We start from the raw sequence: 26,019 nt of genomic DNA, 5'->3' as shown, positions 1-26,019 counted from the left end.
TTGTATCCTTTGACCAGTATATTTGCCCATTTTTCCCCATTCTCTAGCCTCTGGTAAACAAAATTCTACTCTCTATTTCTTTGAGTTCGGCTTTTTTCAAAAAAAGTAATTACATTTCTTCCCTTTCCAATATTTTCTTTTTACTTTTTCTTGCCATATTGCAATGGCTAGGACCCCCATTACAACGTTATTAGAATGATACCATTGTTTATTAGGTCATTAAAGTATTTCTTCTAGCATAATTGTTAAGCAATAGATTTCCCTTTAAGCACTAGTTTATATTTAGCACACCCTCCCCAGTTTCTCCTATAGTAGATTCATTATCATGTATTTCCCTAATTTATTTTGTGATTTCTTCTTTGACTCATGGGTTATTTAGAAATGCGTTGTTAATTTCCAAATATTTAAGACATTTCTAAGAATCTTTCAGTTGTTTCTAATTTAATTCTCTTGTGACCAAAGAACTTCATCTATAAGAGTTCAATGTTTTAAAATTAATTGACCCTTATTTATGGTCCTAGTATGTGGTCTCTTTTTCTTAATGTTTCCTGTACACTGAAAAGGATTCTGATATGTCTGATCAAGTGGTTGATAGTATCGTGCAGCTCTTCTTTGATACATGGGATGGGGGGGGGGAGCAGTGTAACTATCCAGAGAGTTACTGGAGCTTCTGATTGTTGGTAAGTTCATTTCTTCCTTTAGATCTGTTAGTTTTTGTTTAATATCTTTTAAAACTATTTTTAAATGCATTCAGGATTGTTAGTGTTTGTTAATGTTACTTTTTCAGGAATGTTAATGTTTTTAGGAAATGTTTACTTTTATCCTTGGTAATATTTTTAGTCTTAAGGCCTTATTATTTCTGATTTTATGTTTTACTAAGTTTATTGCTTGCATGAACTGTGCATTTCCATTCTTAAATATTCATCTTATCAGTGTGTTATATTTGAAGTATTTGTTTTGTAGATATTTTACATGTTGTATTCATTCTGACAAGTCTCTGCCACTTACTGGAATATGTGGTATATTTAGTGTAAAGTTGTTATTGATATGGTTGGATTTACCCTTGCTTTACTCTTTACACTTTATTCTCTGTTTTCTAGTATCATCTGATATTTCTTCCTTTTCTATCCTTCCTTTGGGGTTATTTTTTAGTGTTTCATTTTAATTTTTTGTATGCTTTTTTGCTTTGTCTCTTCTCCTCTTTTTAGGCAGCGGTTGCTTTCCCAATGATAATATTAATCCTTAGCTTTGCAACAGTGTAGCTGTTTTTAACACAAATTGCATCCACATACTTTTAGAGTTACAGTTTTTGCTGTAACTGGTCATCTCCTTTTTGTAGAAAGAGAAAAATATTGTCTTTAACATTTACCTGCATACTTAATGCTTTCTAGTTCTCTTAATTTTTCTCAATGACTTAAGAATTTACATTTGTTGCCATTTCTCTTTACTTTCCTTTAGCTTAAAGTTCTTACTTTCCTTTAGCTTTTCTTTGAGCAAAGTCTGCTACAAATGAATTCTCAATTTTTGTTTACCTGAACATGTTTTTGTTTTGACTTCTTAGATGAAAGATATTTTTGTTGGATGTCGATTTTAGGTTGAGTTTGTTTTTTTTTCTGTCAGCTCTTTAAAGATGTTCTGTTGTCTTCTGGCTTCTATTGTTTATGATGAGAAATTGTTACTCATGTGTTCCCCATGCCTGTACATACATGGGTTGTTCTACTCTGGCTACTGTTAAAGTTAAAGCCAGACATTGTTTAAAGGTGGTAAAAACAGACTGTATTAAATAATCACGGGGGTAGAACCGAGCTCAATTTCGGTTTGCACAAAGTTGGGAGAATGTAGGAGTGGAGCTGGGAGAATGAGTAGAGGCTTGCAGAGAGTCAAGGAAGTGAAAATTGCCCAAAAAATGGGTAAGAGGGTTAGTCAGTATCAATATGTTTGAGCCATCTGTGGCTACTAAATGCTATTTCTTGAGGTTAGGCTTCTAGACCATTCCTCTGAGGGTAGTCTGGGAGATTCTGTCCTTTCTGATGACCAATTAGGAATTGGTCAAAGGAATGGATTTCAAGTCCTTGAGAAAGACTCCTGAGTTTCAAAGGAATAGATTTCAAGTCCTTGAGAAAGACTCCTGAGTTGTAGGAGGCACATGGTACATCTCAGACTGGGGAAGGATTTATAAGTGCAAGCTGACCTCCTCTAAGTAAAGGAGGTCAAGGGTCTACAGAAAAGTATTGGCAGGAACAAATGGAAAATTCTTTTGGCCGCCTTGATCTTTTCCAGACAGGAACTCAAAAGAGTCTGGGTCCTACCAGGACTCTTGGCCTTAGGCTCCTAGAAGCCATGCTAGAGCTTGATCATGTCTCTTAGTGCAGGGGTTTAGATGGAGTCCTTTGTGCCAAGAGTTTTTGTAGTTCTCACCACTTTGAAGATTTTCTTTTCATCTTTTGTTTTTCGTATTTTGTAAATGATGTGCCCAAGTGTGATTTTCTGTGTTTTTAAACTGCTTGGTATTAAATGAGTTTCTTAGAAGTATAAATTTAGTTTCAACTGAAGTTGAAAATGTTTCAGCCATTACTATTTCAAATATTTCTTCTGGTTGGTTCTTGCTGCTTGTCAGATTGCATATGTTATTGAGACTGTTCTTTTTCATTTTTCCTTCTTCTGCTTAGAAATTTCTCTTGACTCATATTCAAATGGACTCCTCTGTCTTCTCCAACCATCAGCTTAATTTTTTATTTCTGATTTTATAATTTTCAGTTCTAGAATTTCCATTTGATTGATTTTTATAGTTTAGATTAATCAGCTGAGATTCCATCTGTTCATTAAGTCCATCAACATATTCACAGTAGTTACTTTAAAATCCTTGTCAGTTCATTTTGGGGATCTGTTTCTACTGGCTATTCTTTCTGTTGACTAGGGGGTAACATATTCCTCTTTTTTTATAGGTTTAGTAATTTGTGCTTTTTTAAGAGTTTAAATTCTGTTACCTTCCTCTAAAGAGTTGATTTTTGTTCTAGCAGATACTTTTGGTCAGCCTCAAAGTCCAAATTGCTTGCCTCTGATATAAACAACAGCTGAGATTTCAGGACTTTGTTCTTTTGTTCTTTTAGACTTCCAAATGCTCATTTTCAGCAGGTTGTGTAGTCTCTCCCACATATATCATTGAGAGGTCATGATTTGAGCAGAGTTCTCACTCATATTTTGATATTTTTCCCCCTCGTGGCTCCTTCTTTACAAGATCTTCCCCTTTCTTTTTCCAGCCCCTCTGCCAGCCCCATATCCATTCTCTGATTGTTTGTGCCAGTCAGTAAAACTGCAATTTTCTGCTTCAGGTCTAGGTGTCCTGCCTAGCTTAGACTGTGGGCTGTCCTTAGATACAAAGCCACCTAACTGTGGCTCATCTAGTCTAGTTCCTCCCTTACAGTGGTTGTATTCCTTTTGATTTGTGTCCTGTTGGTCTCTCTCCATTGTTCTCAAATAATTGATTTTATATCTTGTTCAGAGGCTGTCATTTTTATCTGAAGGAATGTTTGCATAATTGAGGGTACTCTACAGGACTTCTGTTTGTGTCCTCTTGCTAATTGCAAACTGTTTCTATTGAGAATTTATAATGCATTTCAGAATTTGATAGAGCCGTTCTCTCCTCTTTGTTCAAGTTTTCCTGGTCGTTCTTATTTATTTTGGTATGTTATACTTGGAGTAATTTTGTCTGAAATTTTTATTGAGGTTGAATCAAAAGCATAACTTTGGCAGAATTCATGTCACTATGATGTCTTCCTGAATAGGAAGATAGATACTTTTCTCTGTGCTGACTTTGCTTTTATATTCTTTAGTAACAATTAAAATGTTTCTTTTTGTAGTTTTGACACATTTATCCTTACATTTATTCCAGGTGCTTTGTGTATTTTATTATAAATTGATTCCTTAAAATAAATATTTTTTCTAATATAAACAGGCAAAAATTTTACTAATTAGAAGCAAATTTAATATTTCTAAGTAAACCTTCTAATTTTGGAGAGCGATGTTACAGTAAACAGTAGGACTCCTGCTTAAACATAGCCTGTGATGGAAGTTGGAAAGTGGCTGAGTTAGCATGGGGATCTAGGTCCACTTGCCTAGATTGATTGCATGTTCTGAACAACAACTGTTTATTGTTTTCTGATTTATTTCAAGGCTTGATTCAAGCCGAACTTAAGCTCTTTGTGCTCTCTTTTAGATTCTGGTTCTGTGTCCATGTCAGAATTAATTGAGTGAAATCTTCATTAAGCTCTCATAATAGCAGAATAGCCTCTTGATCTAATATTTTGTTAATTATTTTTGCAAGATGAAGAGTAAGCTGTATACTTTTCTTTCTGAGGTTTCAATGCTGCGGATTCATCACATTCCAGAATGTAGTTGATTTTATCACAATTTAAACTACTTGGTGCTCTGTGTTTTTGGTAGATATTCGATAAATATCTTTAAAAGAACCATGTATGCCATGGGTGTTTTAGTATATCTTTGGAGAAAAGAGATTTAAATTATCCTCCAGTTTCCTGACTGTTTCTTTCTTGGGTTGTTTAGGAAATGAAAGATTTCTACAGCCTAAAAAGCAAGAGACTGTAAATACCTTAAAAGGGTACTGGATAGTGTCTGAAAATGCATTTGTAAAAACCACCAAGTATAGTTGCTGTAGCCCCCAGGGCATGGCATGGGGAGTTATGTCTGCAGCCAGGTGCCTCTGCAAGAGGCCCACTAGCCCCTTCTAGGTGTGTTGCCAGGCCACAGGAAGACAGCACTTGTCACCAGTATCCTTTGAGATGTTGATTAAGTTAGCTCATTAGTAATATATACATCTGGAGTTTAATCAGTTGCTTGATTTTATTTTAAAAAATTGTTTTGAAACGGTTCTTCCTCCTCTTTGAAATTTTGATGGTTTTGGAATATGTGAGAAATGGAGTTTGAATTTGTTTTCAGAATTACCTTTTGACTCTGATTGTAAAGGCACAGCTTGTGACCTGAGACGCGTTGACAGGCAAAAGTTTGCCCACCGATGAGAAGTTACTGTGAAATAAAGTCATGGCAAGGAAATTGGGAGAATTATCTTTAGGCTGCCCATGTTCTGGAAAGAAATGTAGAAGAAAAAGTTTGAGGTCTTCCTGGTCTGTTGCCTTCAGATGTATTGATTTTTGAAAACTAGATGTAGCAGATTTTTCATATTCATACTGTCTTTTAAGAATTTGGTGCTTTCACATATCTTTTGTCCTCCAGCAATTTCTTAAAGCTTTTAAGGTGATATGTTATGTTTGAATGACTTCAGAATGCACTTCCTTCTCCTATGTAGTAATAGGAGAGCAATAATAACTTTAATAAAACTGAATATGTAAGTTTCTCAGACAAATAGTGTGAAAATCTTAACTGTGGATATGTATCTAATTTAAGTGAAAATTTTCCTGTATTAAAAAGACCAGTTGACATCCATTTTTAGATAAGTTTTTTAAAAAAACTAGATTATAAAATGAAGCAGTCTTAGTAAGGCTAATGGCATAGGTGTTAGTCTTTTGTTACGAGTAGAGGAAACTGGAAGGGGCATTATAAATATGATTTCATGAAGCTAGAGAGCATTGGTGTTCACATTTTTAAAACATAATCATAACTTATCTGGAGTCACATGTTCCATTTTATTGGCTTCCTTCATGTGGAAAATATAGAAACCAGCACTAAAAGCCCGTGAAAAAGTGAAGCAATATATATATTTTCTGGGTGAAGGAAGTATTCTGTACATTTTCCATGTTTTACATCATGGTATTTTGAATAACCATGCTTCCATGTTCACATCAATTTTTTGTTTTTCAATTTATGCACAGCACTTGCTCTGAAATTTGGGGACTGAGTACACCAAATACGATAGATCAGTGGGATACAACAGGCCTTTACAGCTTCTCTGAACAAACCAGGTGAATATTCTGCCCTCTATGGAATCCTAGCCATCTTGGGGCGGGGGGCTGTTTTGGAAGACCTGTTAACGGGTTGCCTAGGATGTTTCCTTAATGTAAATAAGGCATGCATTTAAAATACCTGCCTGCCAGTATTAACGATATATGAAATGTGTCAGCTGATGTTTTGATCAATGAAATTCTAGCTTTGAATCTTCTTTAAATTATTGCATCCCCTGAAGAATAGGAACTTTGATAACTATATTCTCATTTGAGTTTGAGATTAGGTTATAATCTGTTGTTGGCCTAATTTTCAAGTAGAGCTATAACCAGTTTTTGCTAAATTTCTTGCTATCATCTAAATCTCATCTTCTTTATACTAATAAATGCATAGTTATTTACCAAACCCCTTTTATCACAGTTAAAGCTAGGCTAACTCATTTTATGTTCTCTTTTATTTTAAAAATCACCTTATTCTCTTTTGGAACATACTGGTATTGTCCATTTCATCTCATTGTATTCATCACCATCTGCATTACTGTGTGAGCTCTAGAACTACACCTTGGTACTCAAAACAATCACAACTGGGTAGTGAGCTACATTAGTTTGAGTAAGTTACTTTACATCATTGTTGGTACTCACCATTCTTCACACTAGTTCCTTTTTTTGATAATTCAGTCACCTAGAGTATTAATGCCCTTCAAAGCATCCCTAGATAAAGTTTGATTTACTCAAGAATAGAAATTGACAAAAAGTTTTTCAAGTATGCTATATGGTCCTTTTTTAAAAAATCAATTTCTTCCCAAGTGGTTAGCCATTCATTGACATTCGAGTCATTTATGTAGCATATTTATGAGAAACCTCTGCTAGTGCTGCTTACTTTGTAGCAGACCCATCAAATAGTACATTTTTCTTCCTTTGTACTCACTAAAACTAACTAAATGTCTGTCATTCCTTTCTTTATGCTCTTATTGTATTAATGTAGCCCAATCAACTGCATCTACTTTGTTTCTAAACCTCCCACCTTTCTTTCCCCTTGCTTCTCAACAGGTCTCTGGATGGCCGTCTGCAAGTGTCTCATCGGAAAGGACTACCACACGTGATATATTGCCGATTGTGGCGCTGGCCTGACCTTCACAGTCACCATGAACTCAAAGCAATTGAAAACTGCGAATATGCTTTTAATCTTAAAAAGGATGAAGTATGTGTAAACCCTTACCACTACCAGAGAGTTGAGACACCAGGTAGAAAAATTGGGGCTTTTTCCCTTTTTTTGAAAAGTGCGAATATGCTTTTAATCTTAAAAAGGATGAAGTATGTGTAAACCCTTACCACTACCAGAGAGTTGAGACACCAGGTAGAAAAATTGGGGCTTTTCCCTTGTTTTAAATTAAATGCTTAAACTTAAGTATATTAGATGCTCATATGTAATTGCCCCTGGGAAACTTTGGTGTAAAATTCTAATAAATTACCTGAAATTCAGTGTCTCATTCACTAGTAGTTTAAAGTACTTTTTAAATGTTTTAATTATGAAAAATGAACCTTAGGTTCATTCAACCTTAGGTCAGGTATGTCCGTTTCTTGGGAGAACACACCACTTGACCTCAGAGTTACATATCTAGGAAGTTCTAATCCCTAGATTCACAGTCTGCTCGGAACTAAACCGATGGACTGCTTTACCTATGTGCTGCCCAAGCTGCATTCACTCGTTTTGTTCTTTGAGCCTCTTTTTGAAGTATTTTAATGTCATTGTTTGCATGAAAGCAAATGAGTGAAGCTCATGGCAAGACTTTTAGTTTAGTTAGCTGTGTACTTGAAACTTTTAAAGAGCACACAGCTATATTTTTAGAAATGTCCTAAATCTGACTTCCTGTGAAGGAGGGTCTGTCCACACCTCCCAGAATGACCTTGCTCCTCAAAGTACAGGATAAATGGGAACTTGGAAATTTAGATGCTGAACTACATGGCGAGTTAAATCAGATTTGTCAATTTCTCAGTAACTGGTATAATGCCAAGTTGGTAAACCCTAAATTTTAAAAAAATTAAACAGGCCACTTTCTTCTTTTTTTTAAATGTGTGTGAAATTTTTCAGTAAAGGTCTGGTGTGGCCCCCTCTCCCCTGGTGCCCATCCTTTGTTCTTTGCTGTTAACTTGGATCCCTTTTATTCTTTTAGTTTTGCCTCCGGTATTAGTGCCACGGCACACTGAGATCCTAACAGAACTGCCTCCTCTGGATGATTATACCCACTCCATTCCAGAAAACACTAATTTCCCAGCGGGAATCGAGCCACAGAGTAATTACATTCCAGGTATTTTTGCCTTACCGAGTCTCCTAAAAATTGGGATGGATACAAATTTTATTCATAAACTTTCAAGTATTCATAAATTGTGGTTTGACTTTTTAAAAAAATGTTTCTTGATTTTGAATAGAACAGTCTACTTTGAAAAAAAAAAAAAAAAGAACAGTCTACTTTGTTGGTTGATGATGATGTGACCTGTATAAGCCTCATATCTGAAACAGATAGGCCTGGAGAAGTTATACTTTATATTTCATTTTCTTTTGCAGTGGCTTTAATCAAAGTACTGTGAGAAGCAGAAAAGCAAAGATCTTAGTAAGTTCGTCTTAGTTGTTGAAGCTAAGAGAGATGCAGAATGTAAGCAAAATAAGTTGAACATGAAAGCCATGTTCCTGGAACAAGTATCACTAAAAATCGACCAAATAATCATTTTCATAGATAGTTTGATAATGGTCAAGAGAAATGGAACATTTCTGTAGGAGATGGAATATTTGATTTCTAAGATACAGCAGCACTGCTGTACTGAAAATCATAAATCCTCTAATTTAGTTCTTTTTCATCTGGGCTTCAGTAACCTCTGCTGAAAAATAGATGAATTTAACCACATGGTTCTCAAATCCCACTCTAATTACTATTTTATGTGATCTAGTAGTATGCCATGAGGCAGTTTTAGTTTTCACTATTTTTTTTTAGAAGAACAGCTAACATTTTCTTACTTTCTTTGTGTTTTCCTTTTCTGTTTTTTTTTTGTTGTTTTTTGTTTTTCCTAGCAGAAACTAAATGAATAATAGTAGGATGAGGATTAAGTTATACATTGGATAGTTTATAGTGTCTCAGTTTTTTTATTCTATTGTAATATTTCTCCATTCTACTCTTACTTGCTGTAAGGAACTTAGTTTCAGATACATTTAAAAAAGATCAATGTGTCTCATGGAAATAGTGCTTGTTCATTGAAGACCATTTTAAAAACATAACCAAAAAAAAGGATTTTTAAAAATAGCTCATTTTAAAGGTAGAAAGCATTTCCTGATTGTTTTAATGTGCATTTTTTTCCAACTATTATTTTACTCCAAAAGAGAGTTTAAGACTTCCTTTTAAGTTGACAGGAAGCAAACTTTTTGAGAAGTCAGGAGAGAAAGGCATAGAGTGGAGTGGAGTGTGGACTAGCAGGGGAGGACAGGACTGGACCAGGCCACTTGCTTGGGAGAAGACTTGGGTGGAGGTAGCTATGTGTGTGTGGTGTAGGTGGTGCAAATTAAGTCTTTGGTGTGGGAATTTGTATTATTCAACAATACTCAGAAACCATGGTGTATGCATATAGTCTTTCTTGTAAGACACCTCCCCAGTAATTATTTGGAAGGATGTTAAAGTGATTAATGGCTTTTACTTGTGGTGGAGATGTTTGGATTTATTTTCCTTTCTTTCTTTATTTAGATTTGGTTTATTTTACAAAGTTGGAAATCAAAAGTGGGTCACAACTATTTGCTTTTCTGGACAATGGGGCTTTACTTGGTGCCGAATGACAGTAAAAGCTAAAAAACGGACACTTTTTGTTCCACTTTCAAAGAAATTTTAGTATTTTCTCCAAAATGCTTAATAGCTTTATTATTTATTATTTTGTAGATAATAATGGAGAAAAGTAAAACAGGATAAAGCATTTAAAAATTCAGTATTTCTTCCTGTTTAGATCTTTGAGATATGGGTGGTTAAACTGACAAAACCTAGCCCTGTTTAATTTTGTTAGCTCTAACCTTTAAGATCATTCATATTGATATGTATTCATCTTGTTTTTGTGTTCTTTATTGTTTGAGCATATGAAGGTATTTTATCTTATTCTTAGAATTTCATAAGGATTTAGGGTACTGACACTAAATGAAGACTTCTCTACTTAAAGTTCAGATTTGCACTCAGTGTATTGAAGGGAGAATGTGAAGGCTTTGGGGAAGGAGCCCTCTCACCCACATTTCTCCCTCTCTGTTTTGATAATTACTTATCTTGAATTTTCTTACAACTGCCCAGCCATGTAAATGTTAAACTGTTGATAATCACTTAAACTTATTTTTCTTCCTTAAAATTATAATTGGTAAAATTATATACGCATGTATTTATTTTACATGAAGTTCATTCAGCTATTCAGACGCCTCCTGAATATAAACATTTTATTCATTAAGCATGTTGGAAGTGGCACACTGGAATCTTCTTTTCAGGGAGTATTTTGCCTCAGGTTTGTGCAGTAGTTTGTGTTTGAATTTAAATTTCTGTTTCAAACACTCAGGATTTACTGGTTAGAAATCCCTGGAGAAATATACTTTTTAGGAGGAATTCAAGCTAGACTTGTCCTGAAATATATTACTGTATTTTGCTCTGAGAACCCAATGTAAGCCCATATTACTTTGTGACCCGAAATCTCATGAATGTTGTGTGTCCTTCAGTCATCTCCTAGGTGTATGCATCCATGATGGCCATTATTTAAAAAAAAAAAAAAAAAAAAAATGTAGGTACTAATTCCTTTGAAGCATACTGATTCAGAACTGAGGCATCTTGGAAGTTCTATTTTTGGCTCTTGCCCCAGAAAATATACATATGGGAATGAGCCAGATATGTAAATACTAGCTAAGAAAATATGCCTAGAGAGCTTGATTATATTACAAGTAGGCTTTATGGATTCACCTGTAAGATTTGGATCAGAACCTGAATCCTAAGCCCTCAGAACCAAATAATTGCATTTTATAATAATGCTATATAATATTCATATTTATTATTCATATTGATTCTTTGGTTATCTTTGATAGCTAGGAAAAAGGTGGTGCTATTGATTCATTTGCAACTCTGCTTGATTTGTTCTAAACTTTTGTAGAAACGCCCCCTCCTGGATATATCAGTGAGGATGGAGAAACAAGTGATCAACAGTTGAACCAAAGTATGGATACAGGTAAAACCTATCTTTCCAAATTCCACCATAATGAGATACACATTTATGCCCAGTTTGAGACCCCCAAGAATTACCTGTGACTCTTTAATGTAGAAAAGTTGGGACATATATTACAAAAAGAACCTTCTATATTGATGTAATTATATTTGAACCATCTAAGGGAGGGACCTGTTGTCAATGAAAAAGTAACACATGCTACTCTGCAGAATAATTGTTACAGTTTTCTCTCATTAGATTATATGAAAATTTGAGAGCACTCCAGTACTTTTCTGTTTAAGTATTCTGTGCTTCTGTTCAAAGTTTTAGTTACCCAATGAATAAATGTCTTTGTGATGAAAAACCATAATGAGCCCAGTAACAGATTTTCTGAGAAATACGGAGGTGGGAGATAGGGATCAGATTTTCAGTGCTCTTTTAACTTAAGAGTGAGTTCTCAAGGGTAGGAAATTGTTTACACAAAATACCTTGTACCTGACCTAATTCAATTAATTTCTAATTTTTAGCTATGGGCTCCAGACACAGTGGAGAAAAAGTTTTTAGCAGCATGTCAAAGCTTTCAAACAGTTATTATGTAATAAAATGTATAATCTGCCAGAACTAATTAGGTTACCAGGGAAGTAGCTGTGGTGTCATTGTAATTGTCTGGTTTGCTCTGTACCACCTGTCTGTAATCTTAAGGATTGGATATTTTAATATCACAGCCTGTCATTACACCATCAGCTTTCCTACACAGTTTATACTAGAACATTCTATAATTATGATAATCTAAGTTATTCTTAAATGAATTAACATTGACAGGAGTGGGGGGGCTGGGCACCAACTTTTACAATAATTCTGTTGTTTAAATCTTTCTGCTATTAGACTTCCAGATAAACTTCTGCTGTAGCTTATCATACTTGTAACTGTTCAGAGTAGTAGATAACCAAGAAATGCAAATAATCTAATGATCATTAGAAATAACATGTACATATTAATGCAGATGTCCTAACTGCAGATGATATTTGACTTTCCAAATATATCTTCCTAACACACCTGTATCGCATAGATCAGTATTCCTGAACCATCCATGTTCCTTTTTGGACCACTGCCATTGTGACATTCAAAAGTGAATGCCAGAAAAAGATGCTCAACATCATTAGCCATCAGGGAAATGCAAATCAAAACCACAGTGCCATACCACTTCATACCCACAACAATGGCTATGATCAGAAAAGGACAGTGGCAGGTGTTGGTGAGGATGTGGACAACTTGGAGTTTCATTTGTTGCTGTTGGGAATGCAAAATGGTTGGGTTGCTTTGGAAAAGTTTGTTGTTCTTTAAAAAGATAAATCTAGAATAACTGTGTGACCTAGCAGTTTCACTCCTAGCTATATACCATGAAAATTGAAAATATGTTCACACTGAACTTGTACACAAATGTTCACTGAAGTTTTACCCTTCTAGTCCAAAAGTAAAAGGAACCCAGTTGTGCATCAAATGATGAATGGAAAATGAAGTATATTTCTATGTCAAAATATTATTTAACCAGATAAAAGAACGATGTACTGATACATGGTACAACATAGATGAACCCTGAAAGCATTATATTAAGTGAAAGAAGCGAGTCACAGAAGGCCACAAGGATTCCAGTTAGTGCATAAATCCCTGTTTGATCATAGAACTGTGATGCAGGGGAGGAGCAATAAGGTTGAGATAATCAGTGGTTATGCTAAAGGGTCAAATTTGAGAAGGGGAAACTAAATGGAATCAACTAAAATGGATTCAGTGTTCTGGGGCTTGCTTTGAACCTAACATATTTCTTATTCTGTTTCAGTGGGGAAATGTTACTTTTTTGAAAGAATACATGTAAATTATTTCCTGTAATGACAGTGTGCATATTTGATTCATGAGAGGCTAAAAGTTGGTTTAACTACCAGTCTTCTACCTGCTATCCATTCCTCTCTCAGTGCCATGGCAAAGTTCTGATGTAGGACCACAATTTAGAATTAAATTTTAAACTTTAAACTCTGGTTTTTTAGAATTGTAGGGATTTTCTAGATACTTTATTGATTTCTAACTGAATTCTATTATGCTCCAAAATATACTATGCATGATTTCAGTCTGGCGATTTACTAAAACTCTAAAAATCATTTTATGCCATAGCATGGCTTATTTGTGTTGAGAAGAGTCCCATGTAAGATCTAAAAGAATGTTCTGTGTTTACAGGGTTCTCTATGTCATTTAGGGCATGTTGAACAGAGGTTTTAGATCTTCTAATCTCATTTTTTTCTACTTTCCCCGTCTGTAGTGGAGAGCAATGTTAATGTCTCCAGCTCTGGTGTTGGCCCTATCAGCTTTGGCTTCACGTATTTTGAGTCTGTCATTAGCTGGCACACACTCAGAATACTTATGTCCTTCTGATGGTATAAAGTGTGTCTCCTGTTCACATCACCATATCTTACTTATTTCAATGGTTGTGTGGTAGAGTTCTCATCCTTTTACTTTTGCTGTCTGTAGCTTTATATGGAAAGTGTGTCCCTTGTAGACAGCATTGCATGTCTTTATCATGCATGTCTTTATCAATCTCTGTCTTTTAATTGGAATATTTTGTCTATTTTTATGTAATGTCATTATTGATATCATTGGGTTTGGGTTACTATTTTACTGTTTCTCTTCTGTTTGTCCCATCTAATTTTTGTTCCTCTGTTCCTAATTTTCTGGAATTCCTTCAGATTAATCAAATATATTTATATTTGAATCCATTCTGTTCACTCTCTTGACTTTTCAACAGTACCACTTAGTAGTTTTCTCTCGGTGGGTGATCTCGTTATTACAAGGTATGTTCCAGGTTTGTTGCCTGCTGCTTACATTATTAAGTTGTAATATTTTACAACTTCATGCACAGCTAACACCAGCTTCATCCCCTGCCTGTTGTCTGTGCTGCCCTTGTCATTTGTCTTACCTACACGTGTCTGTAAACCACACAGTATCTTATTTTTGCCTTAGACTCTGAGAGGTGTTTTTGTTTTGTTTTGTTTTGTTTTTAATTTTTAATGGATTAACAAGTAACTTTTTGTATTGACCTGCATATTTACTTTTCTGCTGTTCCTTCCATTCCTCTAGACATTTGTCCAGTTGTCTTGGGACCACTTGTTGAAGAGCCCTTTCTTTCTCCATTGACTTACCTTGGCTCCTTTGTTGAAAAATCAAGTGATATAAGTGGGTCTAACTTTTGGTCCCTTTTAAACCAGTTCAGTGAATTCATTTCAGATTATCTATTTTTCAGTTTTACAATTTCCATTTTAAAGTCTTTATCTGTTAATTGCAGTATTAGCTTCATATGTAGTTTGCTTCTGTTCACTTATTTTTCCATTAAGGGTCAGTTTTTCCTACTACTTTGCATGTTTCATATCGTTTTTTGTTTTTGTTTTTGTTTGAATTGGATGCTGGGTATTGTGTCTAATATAATACTAGAGAGTAATATAGATAATATTCTCCCGTGGAAAGCCTTCCCCTTTTCTCTTTCTAGTTGCTAAGTTGAAGAGCTGATCTGTTCCACATGATTAGGAGTTGAGTTGGTTAGGGGTGATGATTTGATGTTTTAATTAATGTCAGATCACTACAGGCTTGAAGATAGGGGCAACCTCCTACCTCAGCAGGTTTTCGGATACAAGTATGGCAAGACTGCAGGATCTCCTAAAACTTTCTGTGTCACCTTGTACTCAGCTAAAAACATGTGGGTTGGAATTAGCTGATGAAGAGCAGGACTGCCTCCATGCTTGGGCTTCTCAGATTCCATTTACCTGCACTTGGCCATTAAAATGTTAGTTGATTTTTTTCTTTGGCAAGCCCAGTCCTGTGTGTATCTGTGTCCTAATTTGGCAGGTGCTCACAGGGATGAAGATGGTCCCCACTTTCTGCTTCTATAGGAAGACTTCACCCTCTTCTGCAAACTAGTTCACTTAGACTTAAATAGATCTATAGCTTTTCGGTAACTCTAAAGAAAAACAAAATTGTTTTAGTGTTTCTGATATTTTCTTATGATTATTTTAGGAGCCAGGGTTTTTCTGTCTTCTACATTCTAGTTACAAGGGAACTCTGTAGAAATTGTTAATAAAAAGAGAAGAAAAGCACCTTTATTCTCATTATAAACAGAATTCATGCTCATTGCAAATTTGAAAATGCAGGGGACATAGTAAGAAACACAAGAAAAAAATATTTTTTGAGCTGGAATTGACAAATTACATATAATTTGTCTTTTATTTTTTTTTTTTTGCTTTATCTAGTATTTCTACCATTCTGTGTCAAAAGGGATTTTTTGCAGATGAAATTATGCTGAAACATTTTGAATTCTACTCTAAGTGAATATTCATTATAAAAAATAAGGTAAAACAAGAAAATATAAGATTCCATTAATTTCCATTATCTAGCAGTAATTATACTCTTAATTTTAAAAGACTCAGTGTTTACAAAAAATAAAAATAAAACACAACACTGAAATAGACATCATAGAAAAAGAGCTAAAAAGTGACAAATTTGGACTTAGGATGTCAGATTCTGTACATCCTTTTTTTTTAAGATTTTATTTATTTATTCATGAGAGACACACACAGAGGCAGAGACACAGGCAGAGGGAGAAGCAGACTCTGTGCAGGGAGCCCGATGTGGGACTCAATCCTGGGACCCCAGGATCATGCCCTGGGCCGAAGGGAGGTGTTCAACTGCTGAGCTACCCAGGTGTCCCTATACATTCTTTTCGTGACTACTGCAGTAGACTTCCTCTGGCTGATTTCAGAACATAGGGAGAAATGCATGCTTTTAAGATACATTGCTGAGGTAGGACTTGCTTGGTGATTAGGTAGGGCCAAAGCTGAAGGAGTACCCCAGCATGATTCCAAGTTTTTTCTGAAAGGTTTGTAAAAGCACTTGGTCTGTATTCAGTAAATTAGATTTTTTAAAGCTTGCTTTTTAAAGCTTTTTTTTTGGTCTAAAAACGAAATAGTAGATGATTTCAGTTCTTCAGGATTTTCTCTAATACGAAAGCAAAGGTATACATTTAAGACCTGGAACTGTCCTTTTGTATATACCTTACAAAAGAATAATTCTCTTTTTATTGCTTTCATTTGCATGCTATTAATCTATGGTTGGCTGATTTACTCAAACTTATTAATATATTTTTAGCCATTAATTTTGCTCAAGAAATTCAAACTAATTTTAATACTCCTTGAAAAAGTCCTAACATTAAATACTAAACATGTAATTCATCTCATACTAAATGAATTCCACTTGGAGCAAACATTTAAATATAAAAAATGAAACCCTGTAATTTTTAGTCTTTGACAATGAGGAGTTTTTAAAATAACCCGAGCAAGAAATAAGTAAAATATAAAACCATCAGAGAAAATATTGACAAATTTGAATAAATAAGATTTGAAATGTTACCACCACACCTATTAAAATGGCCACAGTCCAAACACTGGCAAGGCCTAATGCTTGTGAGGATGTGGAATGACAGGAACTCTCATTCACTGCTGGTGTACAGCTCCTCTGGAAGACACATTGGCAACTTCTTACAAAACTAAACATTCTCTCACTATATGATCCAACAGTCATACTCCATAGTGTTTACCCAAAAGAGCTGAAAATTTATGGACACACAGAAGCATGAAATGGTTGTGTATATATAGCAGCTTTTTCATAAATGCCAAAACTTGGAAGCACCCAGGTGAGTGGAGAGATAAACAGTACATCCAGAGAATGGACTACTACTCAGCACTAAAAAGAGATGAGCTACCACGTCATGAAAAGACATGGAGGAACCTTAAATACATATTGCAAGTGAAAGAAGCCAGTCTTTGTAAAGGCTACATACTGTATGATTCCAACTGTATGACATTTTGGAAAGGGGGAGACTATAGACATAATTAAAATATCTGTGATTTCCAGGGGCCAAAGGGGAGGAAGAAATAAAGAGAGCACAGGGGATTTTTAGAGTAGTGAAGCTATTTTGTATGATACTACATTGTGAATATATGTTATTATGTGTTTGTCAAAATCCATAGAATGTACAACACCAAGAATGAACTCTGATGTAAACTATGGGCTCTGAATGATAATAATGTGTCCACGTCAGTTTCTTGATAGCAACAAATGAAACATTGTGGTGTTAAATACTCATTGCTGGGGACATTGTACATGTATAAATACATGGGTATATGGCATTTCTTGGTACTTTCTGCTAACTTTTTGCTGTGGACCTAGAACTGCTAAAAGTATTGTCTCATTTAAAAAATTAATGTTGGGAAAAAAAAAATAAAATAAAAAATTAATGTTGGGGCATCCAGGTGGCTCAGTGGTTGAGCATCTGCCTTTGGCTCAGGTCTTGTTCCGGGGTCCTGGGATCAAGTCCTGCATCGGGCTCCCCACAGGGAGCCTGCCTCTCCTCTGCTATGTCTTTACCTCTGCTGTGTCTCTGCCTCTCCCTGTGTGTCTCTTATGAATAAATAAATAAAATAAAAACATCTTTAAAACTAAAAAAAAATTAATGTCACCTTGAAGGCTATATCAAAAGAAACAAAAACTCAGAGAAATATTTGCAAAGGAATGACCAGTCTAATTGATTTCAAAATTTAAAACCAATTATAAATCAGGAAGAAAAAGATAATAGATAATAGAAAAATAGACAAAACGTGTATGAATGCACTATAACAAAAATTAAAATTAAAAAATAGAGTAAGCAAATGTCAAAAGGTAGAGGTAGTGCACAGTGTGAAGAAACAGGAGCTCATCAGTTGTTGGTGGGACTAAACATTTTGGGAGGTGGGAAGTACTTTGGCACTTATAAAAAATTTAATACACATTCCTTTTGATCTAAAGCTTCCTTGTTGAAAAATGAATCCTCCAACTAAATGCAAATTTGTATGCTATGATATACGAGGATTCCTCTAGATGTTTTAGCTGCCAGTACTACTAGTAACCACTGCCTAAATACTGAGGATATTTATTACTTCTCATTACCAGAAGTTTCAGACTTCAGTAGTAGCATGAATATATGAGTAACTAATAGTTTAATTATCAATTAACCTGCCTCTCTACAAAAAAGTTTCAAATAAATTGTTAGCTTTATTTAACTTTGTAAAATTTTATGTATGATTATAATGAAACATTCTTCTAAATCTGTAATTCTAACTGATCATTTCTATTAAGTGATAAGTATTTAATAGAGGGATCAGTAGTTAAGAGATGTGAATAATTGGGCAGTTTCCTCCATTTCTCACAGTAGCTTTGTTTATTCTATATCAGCTTCAGGAAATGGTGAGTTTTATTTCATTGTTCTAAATATATTTTGACCTTTCTTAGTTGGATCTGTTATGACTTGCCAACAGATTTTTCAAACTGAGGAACAAAAAAAGAACTTAAGAACTTAATTTTATTATGGAAGATTGTTCTGTCTTCTAAAAAATAATTATCACCTGTTCTGTATTTTTGGGTCATCTGTGTACTGAGGGTTGCCATTCCATGTGTGACACCTGGTATTTTATGTCATGGTTATGATGTGGGGAGGCTGGGGTCTGATCTGTCATGCTACATCTACACTATTGCTATCATGTTTTTTTTTACATAACTTTCCTAAAACATGTAAAAAAGATCAGAAAACGAAATGTATTCTGTAATTACAGCATTAATTAACAACATTTGCAACAAATGTGTTTTGAAAATTATGGAATTCAGTGGAATAGTCTCTGAGTAATTGTTTTTTCTCTGTGTGTTTTTTTTTTCTTATTTTTATATATTTCTGTCCCCTCTCTTTATTTTCTTGACTAGGTTTGACCTGTTTACCTAAAACTGGAACAAATGGATAATTTTCTAAGAAAATAGAATTCACCAAAACTGACTTTAGAAAATAGAGCTATCTTAACAATAAACGTTCATTGAAGAAACAGAGAAATGTCTTAGGGTAAACCCTAGAAAATTACTAACTGCAAACAATTTTGCACAGGAATTCTACCAAACTATTAAGAAATATTTTATTACAGAGCTATTTATACTTTTTATAGAATATAAAAAAGATAAAGCTTTTAGATTGTCTTCTTGGGGCGGTGTAACATTGCACTTACAATGTAAGTCTACAGACCAGCATCGTTTGAGATTATTGATGCAAAAATGCTACATAGGGAATTTTATCTCTCATCCCCAAATCCACATCATATTTAATGGGTAAATACTAGAAATATCCCCTTAATTTAAGACTAAGTCAAGAATATCCAACTGTCATGATCGTTTTATCAAAGTGTGACACACCCCAAAAATGGATAAAACACATGAAAGATTTTAAAAATTCTGCTTAATCAAAATTATGAGGAGTCGTAAGACAGATGACCAAATATTTACAACCAATAACATAAAAGGACTAATAGCTCCAGTACATAAAGAGCCTCCTGTAAATCGGTGAGAAGAGTGACCTGCATCACTGTAGAAACGAGCAAAAAGACTATTCACAGAAAGGAAATAAAATATCAAGAGGTATAAAGCTGCTTGCTCCATGTCATTTATAAGTGAAAAACGAATTAAAACTGCTTGTTAAAACCATGTTTTTACCTGTTAATGATAAAACATAAGCATCCCCTCACATTTATGTTGCCACAGGGAATGTAAACTGGTACAACCTCTATAGGTGACAGTTTAGGCAAAATCTTTCAAAATCATGGATGTTTATAGCTTTTTGACTTGGCAGTTTCTCTTTTAAATGGTCAATACTATGATTGAAAAAGTATGTAAAATGTACAAGATTAGTCACTGCAGTCTTGGTTCATAAAGCAGAAGATTGAAAATAGTCTGAGTATCCATCAGTATAGGATCATAATACGCCATAATGTGAGGTTACGTGGCTAATGTGTGAAGAGAGAGAAATAGGGACACATCAACATTCTTGATAGAGTAAGGAACATAAAATTATGCTAAGTTAGAACTGTTACATTTGTATATAAAAAGCAAGGTGGGGAGCACAGAAAACATATTTGTTTATGTGGTTCGAATATTTCTGGAAGGATATACAAGAAACTGGTAACATAGGCAGCCTTTGGGAAGGGGAAGCTAGGACCGTTTATACTCTTGTACCTTTTATATATCAAAGTCTTTATATTTCAAAATTAAATTCTCATATAGCAGTTGCATATTTAGAATTCTTAGGATGTAAACTTATCTGTATTATTTGTTTTAGTTAATTACAACCAGATGTAACTCCTCCCCCCCAATTATATTATTTGGTCAGAAGTTCTGGAAATTCTTGCACATCTATTACAAGATTGAATCCTTTTGTTTCAGGATCTCCAGCAGAACTATCTCCTACTACTCTTTCCCCGGTTAATCATAGTTTGGGTAAGTTGCAAATACTCCTCCCACTCCCCACCGTTTTACTCTGTTACTCTGAGGTTATATTTCATGTATATGATAAACAGATTCCAGTGAATAGTCAAATGATTGTTTAAATTCGTGCTTCTTAAAAATAATAATTTGTCTTGATACTACTAAAACTGTTTTCAACTGGCATATATGAGCATAAAAACCTAATCTTTCTATTCATGGAAATCATTCTTTCTGGAAAGTTTTATGACCTATTATGGCTAGATTTATATGGACATGTTTATTTTAGGATATATTTTGTAATCACAATTATTTTAAGAGGTATATATCCATACATATACACACATGTATGAGGTATGGGAGAGGGGTGTGTGTGTGTGTGTGTGTGTGTGTACATTGTGTAGTCCATTCCTGGACTTCATTTTACCTCAGTATTTCAGAATGTCACTTCAGTTTCTGCACATTAGGAATTTATTCTAAAAATTATCATTTTTTTCATGATATTCCTTGTGTCTTTAATTTTATTTGAGAGCACACACAGAGAGAGAGAATACAAGCAGTGGGAGGGGCAGAGGGAGAAACAGACTCCCCACTTTGCAGAGAGCAGGACATCATAGGGCTTGATCCCAAGTCTCCAGGATCATGACCTGAGCTGAAGGCAGACTCTTAACCAACTAAGCCACCTAGGCAACCCCCCTTGTGTCTTTTAATCAATGATAGAAGTTAAATTTATGTGGTCCTAGTTTTCCCATGAAATATGTAGATTCTTTTGATTCCATATTCTGTCTCCACTTGCATGCTTTTTGTGTTTTATTACTTTCTGTTCTTTGTGTATGCGTGGGTTTTCTATTTTTGTAACTAGGGTAACTCACGGAAAATCTCCTGTTAAAATAGACAATGTCAAAAATATGTCGTATTTTGTATCCTATTATATAGAATTTTGCTTCTTGTGGCTTTTGACTCAATCCTTGCTCTAGCTTTATTCCACTCCCATCCTATCCCAAAATTAGTTTTATTATGCAAGTTGATTGACTTTGCCTACCATGGTTTTATATTTGAACAGGAACTTGGATAAAACTACTAGTAGAACATGACCCACCATAAAGTAAAAAAGATGGCTTGAAGATTAGATGACTTAATGAGATGGGGGATATTTGAAACATTGAAAATCTGGTATGATCTAATGGAAACTGGCGTTTGTGCTGTAGTCAGCTTCCTGAGCAGTAGCCAGTGTAGGCTGGCATAGAACATGTACAGATATATGATGATATTCAATCTCTTTTTGGCTTGAACTGTTCACACAACATTTCTTGCTTTTATGGGTTTGGTTTTTTTCCCCAGATTTGCAGCCAGTTACTTACTCAGAACCTGCATTTTGGTGTTCAATAGCATATTATGAATTAAACCAGAGGGTTGGCGAGACCTTCCACGCATCACAGCCCTCACTCACTGTAGACGGTTTCACAGATCCATCCAACTCAGAGAGGTTCTGCCTAGGGTTGCTCTCCAACGTCAACCGAAATGCGACTGTAGAAATGACAAGAAGACATATAGGTATGTTTTTCCCTTTGTGAAGAACCAGTGCCATATATACTCATAATGTGAGCGCTGTGTGGTTTACCACATCAAGAGAGGGTGTGCAATGTCCCCTGCCTCATCTTTGGCAGGTGAAGTGCATGGCTTCGCTGCTTTAATAGATCTGCAGGATCTTCAGCCTCTCTTTATTTGGCACCCTTGATACTGGGAAGTCCTTCAGTAAATGTGTTAAAATTACTTTGCTGAGTCTCTACCAGTCATAAGATTATCATGTTCAGATTTCAGAATTATAATTTTAGCAAATCATGACTTTTTTTCAGTTTGTTGGCATCTCCTAGTTTTTCCCCTTTCAATGAGTTCATATATTAAAGAGTTAAATCTACTCACCATTAATCTGAAGCAAGAGATTTTAAACAAGAACAGCTATTTAGCACATAGCTCAAAAAATAATTCAGAGGATCTCCAGACATCGTAGTCTCAGTACCCTTTTAGCAATTTTGTGAGGTCAAACGATTTTCATAATGTTACTAAGATCCTGTTTTCCTTTTTCACTCTGGTTCACTCATGAATGTACAGTGAAATATTCCAGAAGCTACAAGGCATGTGATTTTACAAGCAACTACATGTAGAGTCTGACAAGAATCCAACTCTCTTCTGTTAAAGCCAGACATTAGAGAGAGTTATAAAATATGAAGCATTGCTGTTCCCACTAATTTGAGGGGGAAGGGAAATAGTTATTTTTCATAACCTTGTTATTTTTGTTAATATGTAATAGGTCTATTATTTAGATTTCTAAATGAATTAATGCATTTTTAAATCTCAGTTTTAGTATCAAATGTGGTAAGTTTCCATAGATGTAATCCACACAAACAACGACTCTTTGGGGTCTCCTGTATTTTTGTTGGCAGTGGGGTAAAAAAAAGTTTGAGTGCCACTAATATAATTGGACATAGTTCTCATTACCTTAAAGTAACCCTTTGTAACAATAGTTTGCTTCTGTTTCTGATGAATTAAACCATCACTTCTCGTGAGAAGTAAAACTGGTCACTAAAGAGTGAGTGCAATTCTGCACAATGCTGTGACTTTGCTCTGGGTGGAATTTCTGAAGTCTTGCTTGATGTGTAAAGTTTGGATAATCTTAGGTGTCTTGTGGGTCAGGAAGGCTTCTGAATACCCACCCGACCCTTAACTAAAATACTTCTCTTTTTGCCTGTGTTTTAATTGGGGTGCTACATGCAGGTTTAATGGAGGATTTCCTCTACCATATATACTTCTCTGCACAATTTTAGATTGCTGTAATTATTGGATTGTCTTTTTCCTTTGATTTCTAACTTATTGGGTGGTTTCAATTAGAGCCTGGAAAATCTCTACTTTCTGGATTTAATCTTTTCCTGATGGTCAGGTACATATTTGATGGTCTTACAGTATCCTAGGGTCATGAGATCAGGGTGTCAGGTTCTGTGTTGATGTATTAAATCTGGCCTGTAGGTGATTCTGTTAGTTTTCTTGTGCTGGATAACACGTTAATACACACCTACCAGCCTGAAACAACAAAAATTTGTGATGTCACAGTTACTGCAGGTCAGGAGTCTAGGCATGGGTTAGAAATCTCCTCTGGGTCTCATGAGGGGAGACCATGGTGTTGACTGAGCTGTGTTCTTGTCTGGAGCTTTAAGTCCTCTCCAAGCTCACATGATTGTTGCAGAGTCCGCTTCTCTGAAGTTGTAGCCCCAAGGTCCTCATTTCTTGCACTGTTCATTGAAAGCTTCTCTGAGTAGCTAGAGGCCATTGGCATTCCTTGCCACAAGCCGCAGAGAATCTCTGCTGTTGAACCCTCCCTCTCACATTTTGAATCCACTTTCACCAGGGACAATCCACTCTGTTCTAAGATACATCACCTGATTAAGTCAGGCCCTTTTCTTGAGGTCAGCTGATTTGAGACCTTAATTACATCTGGAAAACTCCTTATTAACAGCAGATTCATGCTTGACTGAATAATAGAGATGCATATACACCAAGGGTGAGAATCTTAGGTGCTGTCTCAGATCTCTGCCTTTCACAGTTGGCTTTTTAAAATTCTTATGTCTCTAATTAATTTTGTGTGTGTTTGATTTGTTAGATTCTGAAAGAAGTCTATTAAAATCTCCCAGCATAATTTTTTCTCACCTAATTCTGCTTATCTATATAGGGATTTGGTCATCACCTTAACATGTAATTTTATTTTATTTTTTATTTTATTTATTTTATAACATTTTAAAAAGGGCAAATGACTCTAACCTCTTGATTTATATTTGCTTTTTTCTTAACGTTGGTGGGATTGTTAAGGAAATACAGTTTATTACAGTGAATGCATGTTTATCCAAAGAGTTTTAATTCCTTCAAACATAATTTCTTTTACTTATTTTAGAATATATAATTTGTATGAAATTCTTTGTTTTACTAGCCATGTGTTTTTCTGCATTTTCTCAATACTTTGGGCAAGCATTTATTATTTTTTGAAATCAATAAAATCATTGTTAAAAAATACTTAGAACGATATAGAGTGGTATATTTCAAAGTTAGACTTCAGAAAACCATTACTGTGGAAAAGGTTATCAGAATACCTTCTATCACTTTAAGACTCGTCCAAGAGAGACTCTTCCAAAGCGATGCTGAAACAGGAAATGTTATAAAACTGATCCCATATGTATTTTGTTTTAGGAAGAGGAGTACGCTTATATTACATAGGTGGAGAGGTTTTTGCTGAGTGCCTAAGTGATAGTGCAATCTTTGTGCAGAGCCCCAACTGTAACCAGAGATACGGCTGGCACCCTGCGACAGTGTGTAAAATTCCACCAGGTATGGATCCACCAGTGTTAATAAACCCTCAATGTGCCGAATTTTTCTGGTTGCTGTTAATTTTAGGAATCAGGAGATGATTTGCATACTTGTATTTTAAGACAAGTAGCCCTTTAAAAATTCTTGTCTTATAATGATACTCTTTTTTTACACAGTTTTTACTTTTTTCAATCCTAGGCTGTAATCTGAAGATCTTCAACAATCAGGAATTTGCTGCTCTCCTGGCTCAGTCTGTTAATCAGGGTTTTGAAGCCGTGTATCAGCTAACTAGAATGTGCACCATAAGAATGAGTTTTGTGAAAGGATGGGGAGCAGAATACCGGTATGAAAAACATACTCAGTTCTTCAATTTCCACAATGTAATTCTTTTTTCTTCTATCCTTTGGTTCTCGTGGAGTTTCCACGTATCCCTAAGCTTATGGAGTCAGAAGAGCATATGCAAAGTAACATGAGGAACTTGGAGGTCTCTGCCTTTGAAACCCCTGCAAATGCCTGTGCTGGCATTGTAGAGGACAGAATTAAACCCTGTTCAGACATGCACTGTAATGTAGTGCAGAGTATTAAATACCATAAAAGAGGTATATTTGAAGGCTAATGTCAGTTTGTAGAAGGAGAGACATTTTCCCGGGGGCTCAGGGAAGGCTTCCAGTAGAGATGGCACATGATCTAGGTTGTGAAAGATGCCTAGGATTTCAGGTTGGTATGAGGGGTTGCGAAACTATGATGCTGACACTAGCATACAGTTCAGTTCAGCTGGAGTACAGAAAGTAAGAATATATCTGGACAGATCATTAGAGACCAGTGGAATGTAAGGTTAAGAGGTAGAGCTTCATTCAGTAATAGAAGGGCATACTTGGCAGATGTCAGGTGCTGTGCCGTGTTTTCAGTGCAGGACATCACACATTGCGGCCTGGCTAAGAATCACTATTTCTATTGTCTCTTTTTATATGGTTGCAAAAAGTAGTTCAGACTAATACTTAGTTGGAAATAGGCGTAGAAAAGATTTGAGAATTTGCCCAGGGGCACTCTCTACATGGTGGAGAGGAGTCCATGGAGATGGACTTGAGGAGAGCTTTCCTTGCCTCTTAACGCCCTCTCCAAGGGTGGTAGTAACATTACAAAACTGAGTTCTACAGAAGTTAGGTTGTCAGCGGAGAAT

At 35.3% G+C, this 26,019-nt stretch overlaps 1 protein-coding gene across 4 annotated transcripts in view; it reads left to right on the top strand.

Moving 5' to 3' along the window:
* SMAD2 (SMAD family member 2) overlaps positions 1–26,019 on the top strand; it is a 78,127-nt gene that overhangs the window by 44,223 nt on the left and 7,885 nt on the right. The window contains exons 4-11 of one of the 4 annotated variants that reach the window (XM_077900697.1): positions 5,847–5,936; positions 6,966–7,159; positions 8,090–8,224; positions 11,070–11,144; positions 20,448–20,501; positions 21,828–22,040; positions 24,723–24,860; positions 25,038–25,219. In XM_077900697.1, the coding sequence (XP_077756823.1) occupies positions 5,847–5,936; positions 6,966–7,159; positions 8,090–8,224; positions 11,070–11,144; positions 20,448–20,501; positions 21,828–22,040; positions 24,723–24,860; positions 25,038–25,219 (1,081 nt within the window). The remainder of the gene's footprint in view (positions 1–5,846; positions 5,937–6,965; positions 7,160–8,089; positions 8,225–11,069; positions 11,145–20,447; positions 20,502–21,827; positions 22,041–24,722; positions 24,861–25,037; positions 25,220–26,019) is intronic. The other 3 variants (XM_077900696.1, XM_077900695.1, XM_077900698.1) reach the window with 3 other exon arrangements.

Source organism: Canis aureus, chromosome 6, assembly GCF_053574225.1.
Source record: "Canis aureus isolate CA01 chromosome 6, VMU_Caureus_v.1.0, whole genome shotgun sequence".
Lineage (NCBI taxonomy): Eukaryota > Metazoa > Chordata > Mammalia > Carnivora > Canidae > Canis > Canis aureus.
The sequence above is the reverse complement of the archived record's forward strand: the minus strand, read 5'-3'. Positions and strand labels throughout refer to the sequence as shown.